At 35.7% G+C, this 27,949-nt stretch overlaps 1 protein-coding gene across 4 annotated transcripts in view; it reads right to left on the reverse strand.

Annotated features, from left to right (window-relative positions):
• Positions 1 to 27,949, reverse strand: part of Tab3 (TGF-beta activated kinase 1 (MAP3K7) binding protein 3) — a 57,340-nt gene that overhangs the window by 11,228 nt on the left and 18,163 nt on the right. For 2 of the 4 annotated variants that reach the window (XM_077106922.1, XM_077106921.1), the window contains exons 2-7: positions 26,580 to 26,681; positions 22,984 to 23,071; positions 13,714 to 13,904; positions 8,576 to 10,031; positions 7,444 to 7,604; positions 2,282 to 2,375 (exon numbers count right to left, since the gene is read on the reverse strand). In XM_077106922.1, the coding sequence (XP_076963037.1) occupies positions 2,282 to 2,375; positions 7,444 to 7,604; positions 8,576 to 10,031; positions 13,714 to 13,815 (1,813 nt within the window). In that variant the 5' untranslated portion in view covers positions 13,816 to 13,904; positions 22,984 to 23,071; positions 26,580 to 26,681. The remainder of the gene's footprint in view (positions 1 to 2,281; positions 2,376 to 7,443; positions 7,605 to 8,575; positions 10,032 to 13,713; positions 13,905 to 22,983; positions 23,072 to 26,579; positions 26,682 to 27,949) is intronic. The other 2 variants (XR_013154646.1, XR_013154645.1) reach the window with 1 other exon arrangement.

Below are 27,949 nucleotides of genomic sequence, written 5' to 3' on the forward strand. Positions count from 1 at the left end.
AGTTTTGAGTCCTAACTTCTCTCTGTACTCTGGCTGTTCTACACAATTCCAGCAAAAGTTTAACTGTTATGTTTATTTACAGAGGATGGAGTAGGATACCGACAATTTAATTATACTAAATAGTTAATTTTTGAGAAAAAAAAGTCTAGAAATCAGGACTTATTACCAAAACCAACAATGAAGTTACTTTTCATCAATGTATGCACTGATTTGTATCTAGTCTAAATGCCACCCACTATACCTCAAAAAGAAAGTTCAGACTGGAAACTTGGTCAACCTGGTATAAAAAGTTTTCTAGAGTGTATAAATGTAGAATTCAGTATAAATTAGCTAGGTTTGGACCCCTTACGTAAAGAGACTTGGAAATGCTTCAGTACCAAAAAGAGCTTATTGCAAGGTCATTGCCCAACAAAGCCCCAAAACACAGCTCTTTACTTACAAAACCTTAATAGTGGTTCCCCCTTTGCAGGTCCTATTACAAGTAGTTTATCCACTTGGATATGTTGTTTTATTTTGGGAGAATTTCCTGTAAACAATTCCTATGGTAGTTCATAAATACCATGATGCTATTTGATGTAGTAACTGGATTGTTTATGATAAAATGCTACATATGTATTTCTTTAATTCCTTAAGTCACAGCTAATATTCTAATTTCTAGATCCCATAAGGTTTACTATAAATACCCTAACCAAATTTTTGAGTTAAATGTTTCTTGTTTTGCTTCAAAGACCACTCAAGTAAAAAAAAAATAGATGTAAATTTCTATGATATAGTAGCAAGAGTCTTTATAACCTACATGTTATGCATAGTAAATCTTTCACTGCTTAAAGCTATCAGGCTACACAGTGACTAAGCTTCTGAAAATAACTTCAAGGATACCTGACTAGATTGCTCAACTTTCACAGTCCAATTTTTCTGTTTATTGTTCAGACAGTTACATTTTGTTTGTGTTCTCCTGCCTCTACTGTTCGGTCTTGCCTAGAAGTGGCAATGAGATATTATATTATATACTCTTAAAAGATCATAGAAGCTCTCTTAGCTGCCATAATTAAGAGAAATTGTGGGGGCTCAGGGAAAAGGCTGGTTAAAACATATTAAGGAAAAATCTGCATCAACTTTAATGTAAAAAAATGGATATAGCAGTAGTTTAATGTTTAGACAAAGACCTTTTCTTTATGGCTGAAGTTCCATATTATCTTATGTAAACCAAACCCTGGGTGACCAAAAGCAAAGGTCAGCACAGTTTTTCTGTCAAGGGTCTGATAATAGTTTAGACTTTGTGGACCTGTAATACAGTCTCTGTTGCATTTGTGCCACTGATGCACAAAGGCAACCATAGATAACATACAAACAAATGGGGATAGCTATCATTTCACTAAAATTTTATTTATAAATAAATAAAACAGCAGACCATAGTTTGCTAAACCCTGGATCTGTAAATTTTCTGTTTTGATTTCTTTAGAATGGAGCAAGAAAGATTCTAAGGACACTTCTATAAATCACTGAGAATCCTTTTAGATTTTTATGATTTTAGTTCCTATCATAGCCCTTATCTTTTCAGTGTTTTGTCTTTGAGGCTTAAAAAAAACATTTGCCTTTGGTTTTTAGACACAGGCTTTCTCTGGATTCATCTCAGTTTATGAAACATTAAATTACAGAAGTATGGTAACTGGCAGAAACAGTGTTGGGGATTGACTCATGGTAAGCAGACAATTTGACCAATGAAAGCAATGGTACATGGGCATATCACTCACATCACTTTATTTCCCAGAGGAAATGAATGAAGGCTGTCTCTAATCTAGTGAACTGGGTAAATGAAAGTTAAGAGAGCTTCTTCAGTAGTATACTAATGTAAGAAATCAAAACACTAAAACTCTTCATGTAATAAACAAAAAAATGGCATACAGTATTTAAAGCTGAAACATACGATAAACTGATTTGGGATTCCCCATTTTTTTCAGATATTTTAGATGACTGACTAAACTGTACTATAAAACCCATTGATTTATAAAACATTCACAGTAAGACTAAGAGGAATAAATGCAAAGATATGACATAAAACACTCTAGGTAAGAATAATGATGAAATCGCAAAAGTAAAACTGTTTTTTGATCCCCCAAATCTGATCCATGAGCAAGGGGAAGGGTGATCTCTTTTATAAGGATTATAATCTTATAATGGACAAAAACTGTCTCTTAAATCTACAAAATCAAAATTATTGCTATTTACGCAGCTTAAAAATACCACACTATTATGGTTTATCAAATAATCAAGTCTATACCTCTAGATTGAAGGAGGTCAACTTCTTTCAGTGTACAGTCAACATTTATCTGGAGTTGTCTGTTCATGCTTCTCAATCTTGTCATTTCCTCAGGCTAGTAAGAAAGGACCCAAAATAGCAATTGTGGGAAAGTCATTATCAAGCCCAACATTTAAGAACTGCGTTTCATGTTAATTGTTCTGATTGGGTATTACCAAGAATTCTGCCTTAGTCCATAAGAGGGCATGTTTAAGAAGTCCTAAATGTATATTTTTAAAGGAATAATCAGGTAAAATGGGGACACTGAAAAGGCCACATATAAACAAAAGCTGCAATGTAGTGGTAGGCTACAATATTGGACTGTTCTATCATACAATATACTACCGTTTTAATCACAGAATAGTATGCTTCTATATTTTCATGGCAAGGGAAACTAAGATAAACAACCTTCTAAACAAACAATGTCCATGATTTTGGTCTTGTCCAACCTGCTAAAAATTATAACAGTACTAATTTTACTAAGTGCTTAGTGTCAGGCATTGTGTTTACCAGGATTCTCTCATTTCTTCCTCTGAACAATTCCCTATTTACTGAATAGGAGATGGAGGCATAGGTCAATTTTCCTTTCTTCAACTGTTTCTTCTGCCTCAATCTTTCTAGCCCACCCAGTTCCTAGGCCTTTCAGGAGCACATATAAGGAGAGAGTTCTAATCTTCAGGTAAGACTTTTTGGAAGTCTTTATTTCTCTTGCCATTGTCAATTTCTTTACTATTTATATATGCATATATGCATGTGTGTGTGTGTGTGTGTGTGAGAACAGTAAAAAATAAGGTCAGTGTTTGGATTCTAGAGGCACAGGTACTGAAACTTTCAGCATAGTCCAGGTATTAACTCAATTACTAGGGTGGGTTCAACTATAAAAAGCAAAACAACAACAACAACAAAAAAAAAAAAACTATGTATCTGCTACTGTGGGAAAACAGAAAAAAATTCTGTTAATGTCTTTAACTTTTACCAAAATACATGTATTCAACAGTGAAGAAAAATGAGAATATCTTAATTCACAAAATTGTATGCTATTGGGAGGTATTATTAGAATAACTGGGAATGTCCATTAAATGAGAAAGGATCAAAAGTTTAAGAGATTTAAAAGGCTTAATAGAAGCTACTATCCCTAGAATGCTAGAAAAACAAAAAAAAATTCACTCAAAAATATTAGGTATTGTTTCTCTTTCCTCACTTCTATGGGAAACTATATAGCATTAACATGTCAAATGCTTATACCTTGCCTACCAGGCAACATAACAGTTTAAAAGGTATAATTGAGCATTTACATTAAAGATAAAGCAATTAATTAAGGTATCCAAAGAGTGATGCTATCTTCCTAGGACCATGGAATATAGTCTCTTGAAGGCACTGATCCTTCCTATGTATTTTTGCTGGTGCAAAGAGATTTTTCAGCTGTGTCCCTGCATGATAAAAGTTACTACACGTTTGCTTATAACAAAAACAAACAAAAAAAATCACTCTGGTCATTAGGCTCATTTTCAAACACACCAGAGCCACTGGAATCCACTAAACTCAGGGTTTATCTGTAAATATTCCTATGTCCCTTTCCTAACTTCTGACTGAGAGGGGAAAGCTGTTTCTGAATAGTTACTGCCCCTTGCCAAAAGTATGCTGGGTTTTCATGGAGGACAGGTTTTAGTTAGCATTATTTGTATCTAAAATTCTAAGTTTTTTTTTTTTTTTTTTTTAAAAAGGGTGGCAGAAATACCTAAGTCAACTGTTGTGGCACTTTAACTCTGTGGCAACCATTGTGCCACAGAGACCAACATCGAAGACCACTGTTGATGTTTGGTGACTTATCCACAGATATGCATCTGGAACTCAAAGCTGTGGGGTAGTCCAAAAATCAACCAGAATAAGATGAATAGTGAGAAATAGCTTGGTAGAAGGAAAACTGGCAGTTCTTTGCCTAAAATTTCCCTTCCTCCATGAAACTGACTCATCTTTGGATCCAATTAGCAAAAGGCTGTTTCTATCTCTGAACTCTGAAAGTACTTATGTCATTACCAATTAGCAGGCCAACACTTTTGATTTACTACCCTACATAACTTTTCTCTTTCTCACACACACAAATATAGATTTATAGTTAGATGCACATATCTAAACCATCTTCTGCATCATTTAATACCGTACTTTGTAAACAGCAGACTGAGGGAAAAATGACATGCCACATCTCAAAACTTCTATTCTCCTTAGGAAAAGATTATTTCACTTCTACACTAAGTTTCTGAAACACACATATGGCTGGTCACAAATGTGCCTTGCAACCTCATTAGGCAAGCCCTTCTTAACCAACTTTTTGTACACTGTTTGACTAGAAATTAATTTGTCTAAACTTGAAGGTAGCAATATGTGCAAAAACGTCAACACTCTATTGGCTATTCCTACAACAAAGTGGGACAATGATAGCCATTTGCTGAGCACCTACTTCATACCAGGCATATTACATACATGTCTCTTTCATGTTTACAACAGTATTGTATTTGTTATAATTTCCCTTTTATAGACAGGGCAAATCAAATAAGAACAGTTGGCTATAGCCAGTGAGTGCCAGAGCTATTCTGACTCCTAAGCCTAGACAGTTACCTTTTCCATTATCTTATGGTTCCTCAAATGAGCCTCAATGAGAATTTTGACTAAATGATTTATTTCTTGGTTAATTTCTTACACTAGGAACATACACAACATAATTCCTTAAGTTAAAGCAAAAGCAAAGTTTTGTAAATTGCTTCAGATTTGTATATTAACAGGTGTGTGTGTGTATCATATATAGTAAGCAAAATTCTAGTATTTTGCAACCAATGTTTTATAAGAACACTTACTGCTTATTGTATCTTATATAATTCTAAAGAAAATCCCATGGGAGGGGAACTCTTCCATACACATTTTATAGAGAAGAAAATAAGCATAGAGAATGTAATTTATCCAAAGATATGAGTGACACAAGTAGGGGAAATAGAATTCAAATTTATACCTGACTCAAAAGCACACTCACTGTCTTAACCACCACGTACAACAAACTGTTCCTCAGCCATGCACTCCTAAGTGTCTTCCATTTTACTATAGGTCTGACAGCAGAATTACAAGGCAATCAAAAACCTCTCATCTCTTGATTATCACCCATCTAACTATCAATTTCTGAAGCTTGAAGATGGTTCTACACAGGTTTCACTATACTCACTTTACCTCTGAAATCCTCTTTTTAAAAAGTTAAAAATATAGTCAGGGAAGTTTTATCAACTTAACTTTTTTGGTTTTTGAAACTGACTCATCAATAAAAGCTCCAATCTAAAATCTGGGTGCTTTTTTTGAAGAACGAACCCAGGTTACATTAGACAGTTTCAGAGGTTATCATGTAGCAAGTAGTTGATAAGCAAGGTTTATAAGATTAAAGAAAATGCTTAATTTGTTTATGCTGTACAGGTACCTAGAGAATTACAAAGTACACAACCATCATTAAGTAGATTCCCATATGGGTTTTATACTTCAATAGCTTTTATAACCAGAAGACTCAATTAAGATTTTCAAATAAAGAAAATGAGGCAGAAACTGAATTTACAGTAACATCACCTTTAGTTAAAAGATAGCATTGTAATTTTCCAAGTGCTTAATGAAAACTCTTCCTTCTAATGTTGACTAAACTGAGAAGAGTCAATATTAGAAAAAAATCTGATTAAATTATTGAATATGCCTAATTCTCAAAAACCTCTTCTTCACATACTTCTACTGGTTCCCTGTTACCAGCAGAATAAAATTCAAATGCCTTGATGCAGCTTTCAAGGTCTAAACCACATTATACCTCTATGCACATTCATCTTTGGAAACTCATCCGAAATCAGCTTAAGCCAGGGAACTCTATTTACTGCCTTGAGAAAATTAGTCCCTGTCTTGACTTCAAGCCGTCATTATCTTGTGTTCTTTACCTTTTAAAATGCCTTCTCCCTTTCCTCCCTGACTATAGCAATACTAGCAATTGTTTAGGGCAGTGGTTTCACACTCTTTTTTTCCTTTAATAATTTTATGAAAATCAGATGAAAGCTATTTTTCCACCTCCCATATGCACTTAATTTCAGGGATTTCACAGATCCCCTTTGAAGCCGGGAACCTCAAGTAAAATTTTCTCTATGAGAAAGGAGCTATAGCTATGCTGATGACAAGAGGCCTGATACATATATGCTTGTTTCTTTGAACCTATAAGCTGAGAGATAACCCTAAACTTAGTGAGGGAAGGGAAAGGAAAAGTGAGGAAAGGCTCCACAGAAAAAGTAGAGTTATGTGAGCCTTGAACTACAGGATTTATACATGCAGAATTTTAGAAGGGTCATTCCAGGAGAATAATGTGAGAGGAGAGAAGTGCATAGAATATACTGACAAACCAGATAATTTAGGTGTTCTCTTATTAACCCGGCACCATATATGGCACTTACCCCAATGTATTAATACAATTATCTATTTTTCCCATTGGCAGGTATGCACTAAGCACCTAGCATAGCACCACACTCCTAAGCTGTATGCAAAAACTGGAATCCATGAATGTTGAAAGGTGAAATGATAGGTTGCATCAAGAAAGCTTGTGGAGTCCCAAGATTTTAGGAGACGTGCTTTAGAATTTTGGGAGTTATTTGAGATCATTAGAACTCCTATACATTAACCAACATGTTAAAAATACCCAAATCTTTTCATCAGAGAAGTTCCCTGAAGGACCACTATCAATCAATACTGTCATCTCAGTTTCTACAATGACTTACATTTGGTGAAATTGCTTTGCCTTAAAATATCCTATAGTCAATACTGTCCCAAAATTCATATTTAACTATTTGAACAAATATATATCCTCTGCTTAGAAGAATAAATGAATACATGGAGAATAATTTATAAAACTTTTGATCAGGGTGCATATTTCTATTTTGACAGCAATTTGCAATAAATGAGATGCTATACCTTGATTATAACTGTCTTTGAAAATACTGATGAGCCTATGGAATTTGCACATGTGAAAAAAAAGATCAAATAATTCTGACAAGTCCTGCATCCATTGTTTAAAAAAAAAAAACCTGTCAGGAACAGAACTTAAAAGAAAAACAAATGGCCACTTTCCTATAAAGATCACTTACCGTGGGGATCGCAGTGGTGCAGCTGACTCTTCTGAGGCGTCTCTGCATCAGGTCATGCTCCATACCATTAACTTCAGCCTTCAACCGCTCTAGCTCCTCTTTCTCAACTTTCAATTGCTTTGCTAACCTCTCCATCCTTGCTCGCTGATGTAACAGCAAGGCTATAGCATTATAGATAAAGTCATTGCAGAGAATAACATTGAATAAGTGACTGGAAAATTTCTATACGCACTGCTAATGTATAAAGCACTCATCCAACTTGGGGGTTGGCATTTACTCTAATGCTTTATTTAGCTCTTAACTACCAAAATACATCACCTGCACATCCGTCTTGTTCATTCATCTTTTATTTCCCTAAGGATATCCCTCAGTTTCCACAAGATTCTCTTTAACTGGACTTGTGTTTTAAAAGACTTAATATCAGGCAAACTAACTTAGAATTATAATCACTCCCCATCCACTGCAAGATTACTAAAAAATACTAAATTCTCCTCTCTTAAAACTATCTGAACATGGGTCTGGGATTGTGGCTCAGTGGTAGAGTGCTCGCCTAGCACGTGGGAGGCCCTGGGTTCAATCCTCAGCACCATATAAAAATAAATAAATAAATAAAATAAAGATATTGTGTCCAGTTACAACCAAAAAATAAGTATTAAAAGTTAAGATTTTTAAAAAATCTCTATTTTTCTATAGGTCTAATATTAGCTACTCCAATAATATTCTTCATTACTAATTTCACTTCTTTTATATTACTTATCAGTACTGTTATGCTCTTCAGACTATCTTCAGAAAAGATTCACATTCTTTGAACTACAGTCCACCCTCCACCCTGTCTGAATCTCTTTTTCCTATTCTATAGTTGTGCCTATCCATGTCACTTATTATTTCACTGGTTGGTATTTTTTCCCAATGAATGTTCTCCCCCACAAAATGTTAATAAGTCACAATTTTCACGCCTATACATTCATATTTTAAAACAGTGTATAGATGACTCTGAAGCATTAATGTCACTGCCCAACATTTAATAAATACTAAACATTTAATTAAAACTAACCAGCTAATAGTGTTATTCAAATAGGAGACTGCCACTTTACCACAAAGATTAACTTTTATAAAAAGGGCTAAAATTTACCTTGTGTATAGGCATAGTCATCTGATCCAGAACTAGAACTCCTCTGATATTTATGGCTTCCCTTTTCTCCCCCAGAGCCTGGTATCACTGAAATGGGCTGAATAGGTTCTGGTGCTGCAGAGCGCTCTTCTTGGTCCACTAAATTTAAAAGATTTTCAGTTGTTGCTCGGCCTACAGTAATTTTAAAAACTGTAGTTGGGTTTGGTATCACCCGAGGAGATGGCGATGGAGCACATGAAGGTCCAGTTGGCTGTGTATATGTAATATACACAGGATTAACATTAAATGGAGGTTTTGGTTGACTAGACATCCCTCTTGAAGGAGAACTTGAAGGTGGCGTGGTGGCTGTGTACAGTGAATGCTGATTCCGAGGAGAGGGTTGATTACTGATGGGTGAAGGACTCCTAGTAATTGTTGTCCCAGGTCTTTGAGGAGGTTCAACTGTAATTTCTATCTTCTTCATGGAACCTTTGGGTAAGCTAGATGCTGTGTATGGGAGATAGGCTACTGAGTGGCTTCCCTGTTTCTGATAGCTAGGAGGTCCTTGTTGATATAGATGGGGTGGAGTAGTTGAAGGACTAGGTGGCATGAACACATGGGAGCTTGGGTGGCCCAACTGGGAAGGTTGTACTTGATGCTGTGGAGAGCTGAAGGGTGAAGGACACTGAGAAGGAGGAGGTGAATGGTAAGCAGACTGGGGAATCTGCTGCTGTTTGGGAGAATACTGAGAAGGTTGATAGTTCTGTTGGTGTGGATAAACAGGTAAAGGACGTTGGCTATAATGAGGCACTGGGCCCTGTGGTGAGGACTGCCATGGCGTACTCTGAGGAGTTTGTCTTCCTGATGAACTCTGAGATGTCTGTCTAATATAAATAGAACCAGGAGACCCATAGAGATTGCTTGGAATTTGTGGAAGAATCTGTAAAGCTCTTGGTACAGTCTGTCCAGAAGGGAGGTTTTGGGACACTGTAACAGTAATTGGATTTGTACTATACCGAGGTATGTGCATGTATGAAGGAGGTGGTGGCGGCGAAGGCCCTTGCATAGCAGATGGATTCATTCCTGTTTGCAGGGAAGATGGCTGTTGAGGTGGCTGTGAAGGAGGAGTAGCTGCACTTCTGTTCTGTTCATTCATAAAAAACGGATTGTAGTTGGGAGTAGCAGCCACAACAGCTGGAGCTGAGTGTGGTTCCTGAACTAAGCAAATCAACTGTTTACCTGCTGTATGCTGTGGATCAATGTGTCCATCACTTGAGCTATGTACCAGTGTTCGACCACCATTAAGTTGAGCTCCATCTCCTGGGTGGTAGCTACCAGGAGAATGTATACCCAGGTTAATATGCAAAAGGCGATTTCTATTCATTCTATTGTCATCTGGACTATGGTATTCCATATATAAGTATTTGCTACTCTCCTGGGAAAGGGCTCGGCAACAGGCTTCAAGATTGTTGTTATTCTAGGGAAGAAAAATGGTAAAAATAACATTGGCAAAATTAGCAAATCTTAATAGTGGAAATCAGGCTTTATACTACTGTCATAGAGTTAAGTAGAGAGCAATATTTTAACCACAAAAAACTTGATGGTCATCTACCCTGAAAAGAAGATGCCAAATCAATCATATTAGTTTATAAACATTTAGTTCACATTACTAGTACTACCACTACTACTACTGCTACAGAAATGTAAAGTACCTACTAATGAACATTGTGACTCAACCCCAAGTTTTCTGACTCCAAATCCAGGACTCATTTTACACTTGTTGCATCTCAACAAATTAAAATGTTGGGCTAATCTTGGATTCACCACAATTGCTGCAATATACAAGTATAAGCAATATCCATCATTAATAATTAAATTGATAAAATGAAAACCATTCTTTAGTTTTTAACAGGTACTAAACACTGAAGAATAAAACATAATAAAACTGCTGAAATGTTAAAACAACAAAAATTCTAAAGCAGCCTTCTGCTTTTCTTTTACCCAAATTTATCCCTATATAATTTAAACCTCTATCACTGTAAAGATTTAGGCAAAGCAAAACAATCAGTTAAAAAAACAATTCCATAATTTGAACCATGACTCTGACTTTACCAGAGTTGATGGTAATTTAACAAAACTGGTCTCAACTGCCTTAAATTCATTCACACTCCCGCTCTCTCAAGTTTCTATCTGCTAAAGGTGACTTGATAAACTTTCAAAATCAAAGATTTGAATTTTCTTAGTTATACACATAGATAGTACTAATAAACTCACATTTTAGTAGTTCTAATCAACAGAAATCAAAGTAATAAAGCCTCCCTTTTTAAAACTTTTAGATATTATAAAGCAGTTTTCCATTAAAATACAGAATTTTTAACTATTAGAGTAAAACATTATATATGATAAATCTATATTATCTATCATAATCCAATTATGACTTTCTATGTAGCTCATAAACATACACACAAACATAAACATACATACATGTATGTATACACATACATATTCCTTTATTTAATGAGAAGTACATTTTATATAAAAAATGAAACGCTTCTGATGAAGCAAATAAGGTTAAACCTAAAACAGAACCAACAATACTGTAATCTTAGAATTGGGAGAACTCACGAGTTCATCTACTCAAATTCATACTTACAAATGAGGAAAGAGATGGCTGGGGGAAGTTACCATGGCTTAACAACAGGCACTGAACTAGTTAACTGGAGACCTAGTCTAGATTCCTGGTCTCCTGAGCCTCAGTGCTCTTTCCACACAGTAATTCCAAGGGAGAGGTTGTTTGGCCAAAAGGATATTACTAAACTGGAGCTTTAGAAGTGAAACGACACATTCAGTCAAACAAACTTTTGCAAAATAAATTCTCAGGAATTTAAAGAATTGGCTTCATTGAAACTTCATATCTAATTTTGATCTTTTCCTTATAGAAAGTGTTTGATATTAAACTTCAAATGCTTTAAAAAATACTAGAGAAAGAAGTGTTAGTTGACAGTTAAGAAAACAAGAACACAAAGATTTAACTTTTTCTTATCCTCCTTGAAATCTTGTTGAGCAAGAGAAAGGGGTTAGATATCAAAAATAATTTTGGAGCTAAAGGATTCAGACTGCCAACTAGAATGTGTCACTGACAGAGTTAAAGGAAAAAAATTGAAAAATGAAAACAGTTATCTCCAAGCTTTTTATAAACTTATGGATTATGGGGAAACACATTTTACTATTTGATATTTTTATTAATACTCTTGAAATTGCATGCTTTCCACATAATGAATTATGCCCTCTAAATAGTCTCCTTACAAAAAGGATCCAAATTCAAAGTGATAAAAATGGATTTATCAACTTATTCAATTACATGCCTACAGTGACAGTAAATTTTCCTCTTTATTAAAACCACCAGACAGATCCAAATGCCATATTTGACTTGCTAAATGTCATAAAACAAGAAAAATGTGTGAAAGTGTCAAAGAGTTAATAAATGGTTAAATCAAAATTGTCTAGCTGGATAAAGAGATCAGAATGATTGCCCTGAGACAGGTTTTAAGGCCTGTGTTTTAAATGCAAACTTCTAAATTTCATAGTTTTAGAGTGAAGAAACTTTCTAGAGCCAGCAGGTAGTAAATCTGATACACTGTACAAATCCCAAAGGAAGAAAAAAAGTGACTTAGAAGAATGTAAATATCAACAAATGTTCACCACACAGAATTTCAAAGTTTTATTCCTTCAGTACAGTTAAGTGACCATAAAAAATGCATGTAATCAAAGGCCAAACAAAATAAGGTCAGAACTCAGTGGGGTCCTAGAATGGGTGAAGAAAGTGATTCCTGGATGTGTTTTCAAGTAGAAGACTCTCTCCTGCTTGGTTTTAGTCCAGTGAGAAGTACTTTTGTTCTACCAGAGACCCAAATGGTGCTAAAGATCTGAGATTCAGACTGGGAATGTGTGTTACAAAAAACAAAGGCAAGCAGGGCATGGTGGTACACCTGCAATCCCAAGCGACATGAAGTAGGAGGCTGAGGCAGGAGGATTCTAATTTCAAGGCCAGCCTCAGCAACTTAGTAAGACCCACCCTCAAAATAAAAAGGGGATGAGGCGAAGTGGTAAAGTGCCTCTGGGTTCAATCCCTGGTACCAAAACAAACCAAACCAAAAAGGCAAGCTGTAACACAGAAACCATAAGCCCAAGGGCTAGACCTAGTAAAGGGTCTGCAAAGGAAGCACCTGTTACCACCATTATTCTGTACATCTCTATTTGTAACTAAACTTCCCTGTATGTAGCTAGGTTATATCCTCAGCTACTTATACTGCAGTAAGGTAGTATGAACATGAGTACTGACTACCATGTGAAGAAGACCAATGGGTAGAGTGGTAAAACAGCTCCCCAAAGTAAATGAATTCGGGAAGTGCCATAACCCCAAACACACCAAGATCCTGTGAAAAATGATATAAAACAGAGGAAGCAGCAGGCCTGTTTTCTGTTATCTCTTGAGTGGGAAGACTTGTCCCTGTAGTACAAGACAAGGGAAATGCTTATGAACTAAAAGTGGATTTATACTTCAAATCAGATATTAGTTTAAGGATTTACCAAATGGAAAAATGGTAAGAAAGACTCAGAAGTGTATCGTCTACTTCTAAAGAAGTTAACATGATAAATTTGAGATTCAAAATTCAATTTTAGGGGTTAAGCTGTAGTTCGGGGGTGGAGTACTTGCCTAGCATGCATGAAAGTCTGGGTTCCATCCCCAAAATTCAAAAGTTAAATGTAAAGAGAATATTTTTTTCTCTTTGGTACATGCCTTCACTCTTTTCTCAACATCAGCGGTTCTCCACGGGAGAGATTTTTGCCTCTCACGGGACATTTAGCAATGCTTGGAGATATTTTTGGTTGGTACAACTATGGAGAAGCTACTGATACCTAGTGAGTAGAGGCCAGGGAGGCCGCGAAACATCCTACTGGGCACAAAGCTGACGTCCATAACAAAGAATTATTCAGCCCCAAATATCAACAGTGCCAAGACTGAGAAATCCCACTCAAATTGTCCCAGCCACCCCCCCACACACACACCTGAAAATTTAAGTTTGTTACCATAATACAAAGCCAACTCTAATTAGGAAAAACTAACTTAAAATCAGTATCACTGGCAGGAAATTTACCTGTAACATGCACTGAGAAACCACACCCTCTGGAATTTCAGGAAAACGTTGCCGAAGATCATGGAGAACCTGAATATCAAGCTGTGGACTGCTTTGCGCCATGCCAGAACAAATGATGGTCAAATTTCTCTTAGGAATTGATGCTAATCGGCTTTCCAAAAGTAATGATCTTCTAACACCACAGTCATTTTCTATTAAAAGAAATTAAAATACAGTTAAGCCTAACTACATATTTTACTTTATTCAGTTATCAATATTTTAAAAATCAAAAATTCTAAGATAAGTATATCTAATTTTAAGGTTAGAAAACTGAGGGATTCAACTTAGCCAGAGTCTGCTGATGTAATATAACCAGTCAGTGGCTTAAAAAAAAATCAGCTTCATTTTAATGTGAAAAAAATAATCAGTAGCTAGATTTAAAGTACGTAGTGTTATTATTTGGCAACCATATTATTTTAGCCTTGAGAGAATGTACTTAGGCATAATCACTCATGTTTTTCCAAAGGCTATTTCACTCCTTTAAAGCACAGTAATTATTTTGATGTCTGAAAAGTCACAGATGACACAACGGGACATCTGCCAGAAATGTTTTCTATCTTTCCTCCCAACCACCCTATTTCTCCAAGTCCTGCTGGTCCTGTACTTGTCAACTGTGGTATAACCTCCTCTAAGGAGGCTCCCATTGACATCCTGCCATCCAGTCCTGCTGCCATGCCTACATTAGCTAGAGAGCCTTCTGTGCTACCACTGCAGGATGTGCTTACCCTCATACTAGCCTAAAACTGAATACCTAAGAATCTCTCATATAAAACTTCAGCATCTTCTGGACCGTGCTATTATGCCAGAGAGTAGGGAAGTAATCAAAAAATGATGAGAGCATGTGATAAGGAATGTAAGACAGCCTGAAGAGGCTCCCAACAGTCAAACCTGTAAGAATTTGGACAACAAAATAAAGAACAGTAATGAATTGTATGTCTGTGGAAAAGAGGACTCCACAAGTTCATACCAAAGATAGTTAAATAGGTGTGTGTGTGTGTGTGTGTGTAATATATATATATATATATATATATATATATATATATATATATATATATATATATATATATGGAAGAGAAGGGAGGATTCCTACTGACGGTAGAATCCAAGTGGTAAATGTGCAGAATGCTGCAGCAGAAAAAATCATTTTGCAGCCATCACAGTATAGACTGCTTCAAGTAAGTATTATCCATCAGTGGATGCTAAACCTCGGGGAAATCTGGATGAAGAATAGAATATATTATGCATGATCTCACAAGTGTTTTTCCAAAGCTTGTTAATTAGAAGGGAGTGAATGTAATTATCTAGTGGATAAACTGAACAACACCAGGCCTGTGTGATCAAAATGAAAGATCACCAATGAGGGCCAGATAGACAGTATATACCTCCAGATGTGACATCCTCAAAAAGATACATCACTTTATAGTATTCCAGTCAGGAATGTATAACCTAAAACTACTCATGAAGAAACTGACAAATCCAAAGAAAAATGTTCTATTTTTAAAAGGGGGGAGGAGCAAGGTGTGGTGGCACACACCTGTAATCCTACCTCCTTGGGAGGTTAAGGCAGGAGGATCAAAAGTTTGAGGCCAGTCTTAGCAATTTAGCAAGACCCTATCTCAAAATAAAAGAGGGCTGGAGAAAAAAATGCAGTGGTAGAGCACCACTGGGTTCAATCCCCAGTGCTGGATGTGTGTGTTATTGAGGGCGGCAGAGGGGGGTGGTGGTGTTAGGTAATGTTGTCTTCAAAAATGCCAATGTCATATATGACAAAGGCCAGAAAAATGTCCCAAGTTAAAATAACAAAACCGTGACAACTAAAACTAACCTGATCCTAAATTGAATCTTAAGGTTCAGGAAAAATGTCATACAAAAAACGTATCAACAGACAAAAATGAAATATGGATGGTATATTACAAGTATTCTATTCATATTGAATGTACTAAGTGTACTGAATTGATAAGTGTTGTAGCTGCATATAGGAATATTCCTAATTTTAGGAATTAGACAATGAAGCTTTTAGAGATAAAGGGTATACAATTTATTCTCAAATAGGTTACGAAAAATATATATCTTATATATGTGTGCAGACTCAAACGTGCACATATACATATATACACATGGAGAAGAAACGAACTATAAAGCAAACAGGGAAACATTTTGACATGTGCATCTAGGTAAAGGCTACACAGTATTGTTTGTACTTTTATTTTTGCAATTTCTGTGAGTTTCAAAATGCTTACAAATAAAGAGTAAAAACAAAAAGATGAAAAAACCCAAATACCAAAAAAAGCCTGTAGTCTTTTCAAGATCCATGCTTCATTCATTATTGCATTTCCACAACCCAACCCCAATATCTGCTCAAATACATTAAAAGATGAATTGACTGTACTAAACCATCCTGACAGATTTGGGTAAAACATTATTTGTATTTAAAGAAATATATATATATATATAACCATTTTTTTCTTGGGGGGGGGGACCAGGAATTGAACCCAGGAGCTTTAACTACTGAGCCACACCCCCAGCCCTTTTTATATTTTATTTAGAGACAAGTTCTTGCTAAGTTGCTGAGGCAACCGATCCTCCTGTCTCAGTCTCCCAAGCTGCTGGGATTATAGGCATGCACCACCATGCCTGGTCTCCCTAACTTGTCCCCCACCCAACCCTTCACAAATACTGGGGGAGCAGAGATCACTTATGTACAGCAAACTGTAAATACTTAGGAAAAAGAAAAATAAGTTTTGGCCACTATATCAATGGGTACATTTTCCCAGTTTGCCCCTTTCAAAAGTATTCCAAATCTGAAATTCTGGGATTCTACTAGATTATTCATCTAGGCTTTAATTTAAAATGCAAATTATTTCAAAGCCCTAAGTGATTATTTAACTTTTTTTTTTCCTGAAACAGGGTTTTAATAATCCTCTTTTTTTGGAGGGGAGGAGGTACTAGGAATTGAACCCAGGGGTGCTTTAGCACTGAGCTACATCCCCTGTATTTTTTATTTTTATTTATTTTTTAAATAACTTTTTATTGTATTTATCTATTTTTATGTGGTGCTGAGGATTGAACCAAGTGCCTCACGTGTGCTAGGCAAGTGCTCTACCACTGAGCCACAACCCCAGCCCTGTACTTTTTATTTTTTGAGAGTGGGTCTTGCTAAAATTGCTGAGGGTCTCTCTCAGCTGCCGAGGCTGACCTTGAACTTGCAATCCTCCTGCCTCAGCCTCCCAAGTTACTGTGTTTACAGATGAATACCACCTAATAATTGATCTTTTTGATCAAAACAAAAACTGCCTGCCACTTTCACAATAAAGCAATCTATAATTTGCACTAACCAAAGGAATCCCAGCTAGATAAGTACACTTGCCAAGTCACTGAAGCTCTAAGGCAGCACTGTCCAATAAAAATATAAAGCAATTTTAAATGCTCTAGTGGCTACATTAAAACATAAAAAAATAGGTAAAATTAATTTAAAGCTAGTATATAAAAATAATGTCTTAACATGTAATCAATATAACAATTATTGATATTTTACATTATTTTTGTAAAACTAAGTCCTTGAAATCCAGTGTATATTTTATGCTAATAGCACACCTCAGTTCAGACTGTTCACATTTTTCAATGCTCAGTATCCATCTATGGTTAGTAACTAATGTATCAGAGAGTATGGCTATAAAATTTTAGGATCTTCATTTAAATGACAGACTAAGACAACTCTTGGATTCCTTAACTCAATATAGGTGGAGCATTCCTAATCCAAAAGTCCAAAATCTAAAATGTTCCAAAATCTGAAACTTTTTGAGCACCAACACAATGTTCAAAATATTTTTAGGTTTTGGAACATTTCAGATTTTCATATTAGGGATATTCCACCAAAAACGCCTATGCAAATATTCTCAAATCTAAAAAAATATGACCTCTGGAATACTTCTGGTTCCAAGCACTTTGAATAAGGGATACTTAACTTGTATCTCCTTTGAGGGTATACAAACGACGAGGCACAGGACCTAGCACAGACTAGGTATTCAATATATATTCATTAGGTGAAATGAAAAAAAATCAGTAACAAGAATGACTAATCAAATCTACTTGTTTTTACAGAAATAACTTCCCTACCAGGAAATGATCTCTAACATTTGAGGTTCTGACCATATTCAGAATACCTCATGGCAACTTAATCAAAGCTTCAGTAAAGAGCTTCTCATGTACCCAAAGTGTTGAGATTTCCTAGTGGCACCAAAAAATTTCCCAACCCTAAAAGTCTTTAATACAAGGACAATATAATTGTCTTTTTATCAGAAAGAAGGAAAGAGTCAACAAGGTCAGAGAAGTTTCAGATGTCAAAAGCATAGGCTTCGTATATCTCAGAGCTACTGGGAGCTACTGGTTCTTAGATAGTTTTGTCAGCCTCCAGAGATCTCAGGCACTACACCAAGGCCAAAGTTACTGTTAATTTTATCACTATTATTAGCTACCATTTAGTAAACCACTATGTCATTAGTAGCATATGATTATGTCCAATTTACAAATAAGAAAATGAACTCAAAGAATGAGCAGATGGCAGACTCTTGACTCAAATCCAAGCCTGTCTTTTCCAAAGTCTGCGGTCTTCCCTACATCACTCACTGGTAGATAGATACCAAAGACATCCTCAAGACACATTCCTAATAATGAGTGCCTTTCTTTCACTGGCAGGGTAAAAAACACAGCAAACCCTCATCGGTTTATCATCCAAATAAAGAGTTATAGGTATGTGAGGAGGTGGAGGGTTGAGAGGGGGAAGGAATTCTTTAACAAATAAATTTAGCTTTTTCAGGACACACAAAAAACAGTTATAAAGGGAACAAGTTACCTTATATGTACATTTGAAAAATCATATTAAAGAATCCTTCAAATCAAAGCCAACAACTTGGACACCCATAAGATGATTACTATCTGAAAAGATGATTAATAGCAGGCAGACTTTTCACAACAAATAGGATCTAAACTGATAAAGAGCCATGGGTGGTGGCACATGCCTATAATCCGAGCAACTTGGGGGGCTGGGACAGGAGGGTTGTGAGTTTAAGGCCAGCTTCAGCAACTCAGAGAGACCCTAAGCGACTTAGTAAGACACTCAAATCCAAGTCTCAAAATATAAAATAAAAAGGGCAAAGGATGTTGTCCAGTGGTAAAGCCCTTGGGCTCAATACCCTCCCTACAAAAATTGATATTTCCCTTAAGGAATTATGTATGTAATCTTAACAGTGGTTGGCACTTTGCCCTCTACATTCACTCACATAAGCACTGACTGACGTGGATAATCATTTAGTATTTCATAGTACAATATAACACACTCAAATAAACTTAATTTCTTAAACATTATATAACAATAAAATGTTTTAAAAAGTGATTTCCCTTTTGTGCACAAAGAGGTTAAGTCAACAGTTTACAAACAGAAAATATCCCAGCCAACAAGTTAAGTCAGCTTCCTTTAAAAACACTTGACATTTTACAGTAAAATACTATATTTTTGTGTTTAGTCCCATAGAAAACAACTAAAATGAAAATACTGTTGTCTATCATATAGTGTTATACAGATCTGGCCACAATGCAGATCAAAGCACACACTCTATTCTTATCCATAAATATCAATTTATGCACCAGTTACTATGAAAAATACACACTGACTTTAACATTAAAGTGGGCTATTTTTAACCCAATATTAAAACTATTGAACGATGGTTTGACACTTTAAAACTAGGCAGAGGACTCAAACAGTATCTACGCCAATGTGACCAAATTCCTGGGACACCCTTGAAACACCCCCACTAAAGAAGCCCAGATGGAATGTGGAGCTATGTGGGCAGTAACCCTAGATCAAGAAAGAAGAAATACTGAAGGGTTAAGCCCTACGATCACTGTATAGTTCAGGGCCAAGTGAACCAAGAGATTCTGCAGGGTTGAGCCATCATTGCTTGTCAGCTTTGTGGGGACTCTAATTTTTGAAGGCAAGGCAATGTCTGAAGGGACCAGATACTAGGCTCAGCAGTGGCATAACGGAGGCTTCCTTCAGTTGTGCAGCCACCTCCTAATTCAGGAGTACTAGCATCACAAGGCAGAGAGGGCTCTGCTTCTGAAAATGCGGCTGCTAGGATTTCTCCCCAAAGAATTTCTCCACCCACAGAGGAAGTTCCCCTACAGGTCTGCTCTGATACCACAATTCCCCACACTTGAGAGAAAATGACGTGGACACTTAAGTGCTTTGTTTCTACAGCCTTTTCTGAGCTCAGCAAATACATAGGATGGTGCCATTACGGCTCAGAGTGTTGTACCTCTGCCAGAATTTTAGCTCACTTCCTAAAATAATTATATCAGAAGTTGCAAACCAATGGTCTGTGGGCCAAATCCAGCCCACAACCTACAGATCTGCCTGGTTTGGACTTGGTGGTGTTTTAAAAAAAAGTTGAGCTACATTTTAAAATAAGAAAACTTCACATAAAAATTTAGATATCTACTTTTTTCTGAAAATTCAGACCATCTAGCAACTACTGGCAACAACTTGTTGAAGCTAAGGTACCACTCCCCTTTTAGAAAGGCCAAATCAGCTCCAGTTTGCCTAGTTCTTACACTCCCTAGGGATCCTAGATACTAAGGCCTGGCCTTGCTTCATTCACTTACACAGCTGCTGGGTCTGTCACACCAGAAATGTGTTCTAAAAGAGGTTTAAAGATATTATGGTAAGTATCAGTTTAGTCTAATGTGTCCAAAGACATACTATTGAGGCAATAATTTGGGGCATAATTATGAAAGATTGTCTCAGGACAAGGAAAGGAATTTGCTGCCCGGACCCCTTCCATAAAATCCCAGAAGCCCCATGCAGCCCGTAATGGCAATAATAGTTCATAATCACTGCTATCATGTTAACATTGGTGAGATGCCATCTCACAGGTTTGAAGTGTGTCTTGTTTTGAAGAACTTTTAAGAATAAATAAATGAAAGAACCATTCATTTTTCTGATTAGGCTAGCCCAGTAATAACTGTTGAACTAAAACAAGTATGTATACCAGTATAAAGCTTTGAATTTTATCCATTGTTTTCCTGTTTCGGAGGATTTGATTTTAGATACTATTAACTAAACAATATTTACATACCAATAATGGTGCTAAGTGCTTTATCTCATTTTATCCCCAAAATAATCCCATGAGAGAGCTAATAATATCATTCACATTATATAAGTGAGGAAATTTGAGACTCAGACACAGTAAAAAATTTGCCTACTGTCACAATGTTAACAAGTAGCAAAGTTAGAACACAAACTTGAAGTCTAAACTTTTAACCATTATTCTCTTGTACTGCTGGCTACCTGGTAAGAATCTGATGATGTCATAACTATTAAAGACAGGATAAAGCAAGCCTTGCTTTTAAACAGAAGAATATTTGTACTAGACTATGATTTTTTCCAGTTAAATAGCAACAAGCTGTGGCTGATACTGGAGCATAAGCTTTCACTGACAGAGGGTTAGAGTTCCAATTTCAAGATTACTTTTTGTTCATATATTACGAGTGCTACCAAATAACAACAGGTTAGGAAATAATAATTGCTATTTTCCCTAAATGAGTCTTCTGAATAATATTTTTTTGGGTATTAGGGATTGAATCCAGGGGCAATAAACCACTGAGCCCCACCCAAGCTTTTTAAAATTTTTTATTTTGAGACAGGGTCTTGCCAAGTTGCTTAGGGCCTCCCCAAGTTGCTGAGGCTGGCCTTGAACTTTTGATCCTCCTGCCTCAGCCACCTGAGCCAGTGGGATTACAGACGTGTGCCACCATGCCCAGTAACCTTCCAAATAATTTCAAAAACAATCATCTTATAGGATATTCATTACAGTGGAAACCATTTTGAAATCATCACAATATTCACTACATCTATCTCATATTGTTACATTCTAAAAAGAGAAATGAGACCCAAATAACGTTTATATTAAAATAGAACTGAAACATTTTCAAATTAAATATAACCCCCAAGAAACAGAAGCATAATCAGATATCATCTAACTGTAACACCACCCCAAATGAATATTTATTTGTCAATTGCAACCTATACACAGAAATATTTACAGATATGTATAAATATGTAGGTAGCAAACGCACAGAATTCCAGCCAAGAAAGGCAAGAAGGAACAATACCCCAGTTTTCTAACAGCATTCTCTAATAAAAGGAACCAGGGCCCTATAGAGAAATGGCTGATTCTAGAACTGGGTCAGGAAATATACAAGATAAGCCTGAAGCATCTTGTAGTACCAGAGAGTATGGAAGTCCTCAAACAAAACTACACATTATTTTAAACACAAGAATGGGATCATAATTAGAATAAGTTTACTTCATGCATGTATAATATGTCAAAATGCATTCTACTGTCATGTATTTCTAAAAAGAATTTAAAAAAATCCACGATCATGGGGACATGACAAAACAACACAGGAGCTAACTGAAGGATCTCCTAATGGCCAAAGCTGGAAAAACTGTAACATCAAAACAAATAAAATAGTATTAGATTATAATTCAAGCTGTAAAATAAATATCCACAAACCCATACTGATATAAAAAAATGGTTAAATAAATGGGCAGGTGGAAGATGAATCTCTCTCTTGATACTGAAGTATTCCAAATAATTTATGTGGATCATTTACACAAGGAAGAGGAGCATACCTTCCCACTTCTTAAATGTGCACTGTTGTTAGTATGTACTTTGGATATGATGGGATAAGAATGTCAAAAGGCACTTAATCTTGTGGTCTTCTCAAAAATCCATAACTCTATTCTAACCATGAGAAAAACATCTAAGTAATCCCATCTGAGGCATATTCTTAAAAATGCCTGATCAGTACTCATCAAAACTGTCCAGGTCATTAAAAACAAGGAAAGTTAAGAAAGTGTCACAGCCAAGAGAAGCCTAAGGAGACATAATAACCAAATGTGATGTGGTTTCCTACATGGAATCTTGAAACACACCAAAATATATCAGATTAAAAACTAAGGAAATCCAAATAATATGGATTTTAGTTAATTAATATAGTTTAGTATTGGTTCATTAATTGTAACAAATGCATCAAGCTAACATAGGGTATTAATAATACTGGAAACTATGTATAGGATCTATGGGGACTCTCCATACCAGTTTCTCTATTTTGCTGTAAAAATAAAACTGTTACTTAAAAAAGTGTTTAAAATTAGGAAGAAAAAAATACCTCAATATGGTCTGTGAACCCTGGCCCAGGAGTTTTTAAGTTCACATCTCTGGCTCTGAAAATGCCTTCTTTTCAGTAGTCTACAAATCTGCAAAAATGAAAAGATAATTATCTTTTTGTTAACTTCCCAACTCAAAATGGAAAATGACAAAAACTAGTAAAGTTCTGGTGCCTTAAAGTAACAGCAGACAGAATGCTAGACCACACTTTTATGGCTGGTGGCTCTTTCCCAAGTATCATCATAAGTGAAATCTTCTACTTTTCTTTTAGATCATTTTAGATCAAAAATATCTTCTATAGTGAGGTTGGGGACATAGCTCAGTGGTAGAGTGCTTGCCTTGCATGCACAAGGCCCTGGGTTCAATTCATAGCCCCCTCCCCGCAAAAAAATCTTCCATAGTAATTAAATTCTATATACTCCATAGAAGAAAGTCACAGATCAAAAAGGCAAAAACACAGTCTACTGCTTATTTTCTCAAGATTTTTGTGGCATTTGGTTGTAACTTACATGCTGAGCCTCCTATTCTATTTACAAATGATTATGCCTGAGCCTATGATGCAAGCACATAGTTTGTAATTGCATAGGTGAAATAGTAAAGACTGAATACTATACAAATTGTTTTTGTCCCCTGAAAAGCAATTTATATAGAATAGTAAAATTATTCACTTATTTTGACAGATGGGCATTCTCCCTCCACCATTTGGAGGTTATCTGCAATCTCAGTAAACCTAGTAATTCAATATTAATGTTATCATTTTAGGGTAAATATTGGCTTATATCAGAGCTATCATGCATACAAGTTTCTAACTAATCTACTGGGTAAACTTCATGTTACAACTACCATAGAGCTAAAATTACATATGCTGTTTATAACCTATATTTTCAGCATTTTATATACTTTTTTACTATTTGTTAACTTCTCACTTTATCCTATTATACAAAAAATAAACTTCAAGTATGAGACAAAAGTACTGCACACCTATCTGAATACTGTTTCTACCATGCATAATATCTTTTTCCACTTTCTGATATGACAATGCAAAATCTATCACACAATCATGTTATTTTTCTATCATGAACCTCAATTAGCACAGTTTTCTCTTAGCACCTATAAAGATCACTTTGTATTTATTACCTTTTTTAGGACTTGAAACAATATATTTACTAACTTAATTTTCCTCTAGGTTTTATCAACATAAATCTTGAGAACAAGAACCAAATATACTCTTTTGACGACAGTACCTTGTACTTACTAAATACTCGGAATAAATGACAAAACTAGGACTTTAATTGGAAATGTAATTTGTTCTGGTTAAGGTGTTACAATGTCTTTGTTGGGTCAATTCTTAAGTGACATTATTTAAAAAGAAAGGACAACCTATTAGTGACATAAACCAGAGGTAGATCATCTCTACATTTTACTACTTAATAATGTTTTTCAAATGCTGGGTTGTGACCTTTTACTAAATTATATAATAAATTTACTGATGATGACCACTCTTTAAGAAAAAAAAGGAAAGAAACAAAAGAGCATCAAAATGTTACATACATAGTAACGATAAATACTAATTTAAAAATCTTGTTTCAGGTATATGCATATGCACTAGACCATGGTTAAAATGTATTACTACTGTGGGTTGCTTTGAGAAATATTTAGAATATGGTGAGGAATAATGTAAGGTGAGAGGTATGTAAAAAAAAAAACAAACACAAAAAATATTTACTACCTTTCCTGTTTACTTATTTCTGAGTAGATGGAAGCTAATTGATTAATAAAGTAGAATTATTTTAGAGCCCTCTAGATATAAAAACTGAAACAGCTCAACTCTGTTATGAATTTTTGTGTGACTTTCTTTCTCTCAGTCTAGATGTGTTTGTGTAGATCTCTCACATACATATAGGAAGCTCCTGTCAGCTAATCTATCTAAAAAAATCAAAAAAGTGGGTAAATGGTTTCATTAACCCAGAAATTCAAATTCGGTGGGAATTTCCTAGTGGAAGTGTTTGAAAGATTAACAAAAATGCTATAACCATTTATTTAACAATTTCTAATCTGATGATATTCCTGAATTCACTATTTGTTCATATAATAAAATCTGAGCTGAGAAATACAGGAGATCCATGCCCTAAAATGAGAGAAACACACTAGTAGTTATAGAAGAGTGGTGTTAAATTCTATAAGTACTCAAAAAAGAATTAAGGTAGGACAAAGAGGAAGCAATCTGAGGAAAACTTCATGGAAGAGATGACATCTAAGCTGGATTGCAAAGAGAAGGTTTTGTTTTTTGTTTTAATAAAAACAACAGAATTATGAAGCAGCAAGGAATTCTAATACATCATTTAACCCAGTGGTTCTCAATCCAGGATGATTTTGCCCTATAAAGGACATTTGGCAATATCTAGAGCCATTTTTGGTTGTCATACTGGAGAGTGGTTCTATTGACATCTGGTGGGAAGAGGCCAAGGATGCTCCTAAAGTCCGTAGTCCCTGTTGACAAAGAATTACCGGGCCCAAGATGTCAATAGTGCTAAAGCTGAGAAAACCCTGAGCCCAATCCCAATGTAAACCTCTGTTTTATACAATAAGATAACTGAAGGCTAGTAAGGTTTGTAAACTTGCTAAAAAGATGAACTGAACAGGCCACATAACATCTTGTCCAGTGCTTAATTTACAACACACACCAATGTGTGTTAATATACTAGGACACAGACATTTAAAAGAGCAGGAACATTTTCATAAGGTGGAAAACACACTATCTAGAAATCAAAGTCTATATTCTCAGTCTTTCTTGATACAGATCTGTCAATGGCCCAAAGCAAGAACTATCATTACAATGCCCTTATTTGTTCATAATAACAGTAGATTAACCATCTGTTCAATTTAGTTATTGAACATAAATTTGAGAATTAAAAAATTACAAAAAGTACTAGGAAGCTGGGTGAGGCACCGTGGCACATATCTGTAATCCCTGCTACTTGGGAAGGTGAGGCAGGAGGATCACAAGTTTGAGGTTAGCCTGGGCAACTTAATGAGACACTGTTTCAAAATAAGAAGGGCTGAGAATGTAACTCAATGGTAGAGCACTTGCCTAGAATGCATAAGGTCCTAGATTCAATCTCCAGCATCACAAACAAAACAAAACAAAACAAAACAAACAAACAAACTAGGAAGCTGGAAAATCTGCATATACACACATGTGCAGTTATTTTTGGTGGGGGGATAGCTATTTATTGGGGGATATCTTTCAAGATCCACTGATTCAACCAATAAGGGATCTGGTCTCTGGGCAGGATTAGCCTCTTTTATTCAAAACCAACTGCTAAATTACCTTCCATTCTCTGGTGAGGTTTCTAATAGTAAATGAACTATCAAAAGAACTTGTACCTCCTACTGCTAAAGAGTGAGTAGCAGCTGCTTAGCATCCTGATTTACGGCCTATTATCTATACAAATGAAATTGCATGGACATCATCTTTTTTCTCTTGCTCTTGAGTAAATGGAGGGGAGAAGACTGGACAGTGGAGGGGTGTAAACATGAAACTTAATAACAGCAACACATATTCATTTTCAAAAAAGACATATATACATTTCTTACCTCTAATTTTACAACTGATGAAACTTCAACTAAAACACCTTGTGTAGTCTGATGTGCTACAATTCACAATGAAGTGAAGAAAACCTGAAGACACGGTCGGTCCTAAAAAATGAAAACTAAAGATTTTAGATTCCAACTATGAACAGTTTAAAAATGAAAGCATGAGCAAGTGATACACTGTACAAATAAAAGATCATTAAAATGCAAGCAGTCATTTTCCTACATGAAATTTCAGTGAATGAAGTTTATATTTAATCAATACTAAGATAAAATTATCCTGGCTGCCTGAGCCACTCTGCTTCCCTCTCAGTCACCTCTAATGCCTAAGGCAGAGCTCCAAATGGCAGAGGGCACAATAAAGGTTTGCTGAAATTCTGTCTTTAGAGAAAGCTAGTAAGAGGAGCTTTAGTTATATCCCTGGCAAATCATCAGGGGTCCCTGCAGCTTCCCAAGATATACTAGTCATTAAAATTTAATGAGTTCGATTACAAAACTGTGCTGGAGCCCTTTTTAGGGCCCTAGGTCTTTAAAATTTAAATGACTCCACAATAAGACTGACTTGTCTGGTTAAGCACAGGACTTTTTAAATTCCCATACTTCAAGCAAGTACCACATCCTCACTGCAAGTCAGTAGCATTAAAGAAGTTATACCATCTTTTCTTACTGTTATTTTCTCTGCTATCCTATGCCTCAAGAGAATGACAATTGCTCACTCAGAACTGGGAGACTCTCCCATAATCTGGCCCACTAAATCACTAATCTACCACTCAGGAATGACTTTAACTCCCTGAAAAAGGAAAAAAGTTAATTTGTTATAATCATAAATAAACTAATACCATTTCAGTTTAAAAAGAGGAAGGCAGAGTCTTCAGTTTCCCAATTAGAGACTTTAATAGCTCAAGAACTGACTAGATATTTCATGTTAACCAAATAGCCCTAGTGAAAAAGGAAAAAAAAATTCTACCATCTAGAAAAATTTCAGCTAATAATGCCAGAAGTGAGCAAATTAGAATAATCACAACTTTGCAAACTTTAATTAGGTAACTAATTCACTTACTCATAATCAATAAATAATAAGAGCACTAAGTGAAAAGTTGGGCTTCATGAAAAGATCAAGCTGTCCACCTGAACCCTCTGATAAATCATGGCAATACTTAAAAAGTGAAATGATCAGACATTACATGCCTCTGGATGAGACATAATATGAAATGACAGCAAGTACTCTTACTTATTCCCCTAAGAAAGTATAATCTGAAAGTAATTAAGCATATAGTTCTAATTGTCAGTCCACATAAAATACAAAGGATAAAGGAACAAGTTAACACACCCCAAGAATGGACATGTGAGCATGAATAAAAGCAGAGATGGTT

The sequence above is a fragment of the Callospermophilus lateralis genome, chromosome X (genome assembly GCF_048772815.1).
Source record: "Callospermophilus lateralis isolate mCalLat2 chromosome X, mCalLat2.hap1, whole genome shotgun sequence".
Classification (NCBI taxonomy): domain Eukaryota; kingdom Metazoa; phylum Chordata; class Mammalia; order Rodentia; family Sciuridae; genus Callospermophilus; species Callospermophilus lateralis.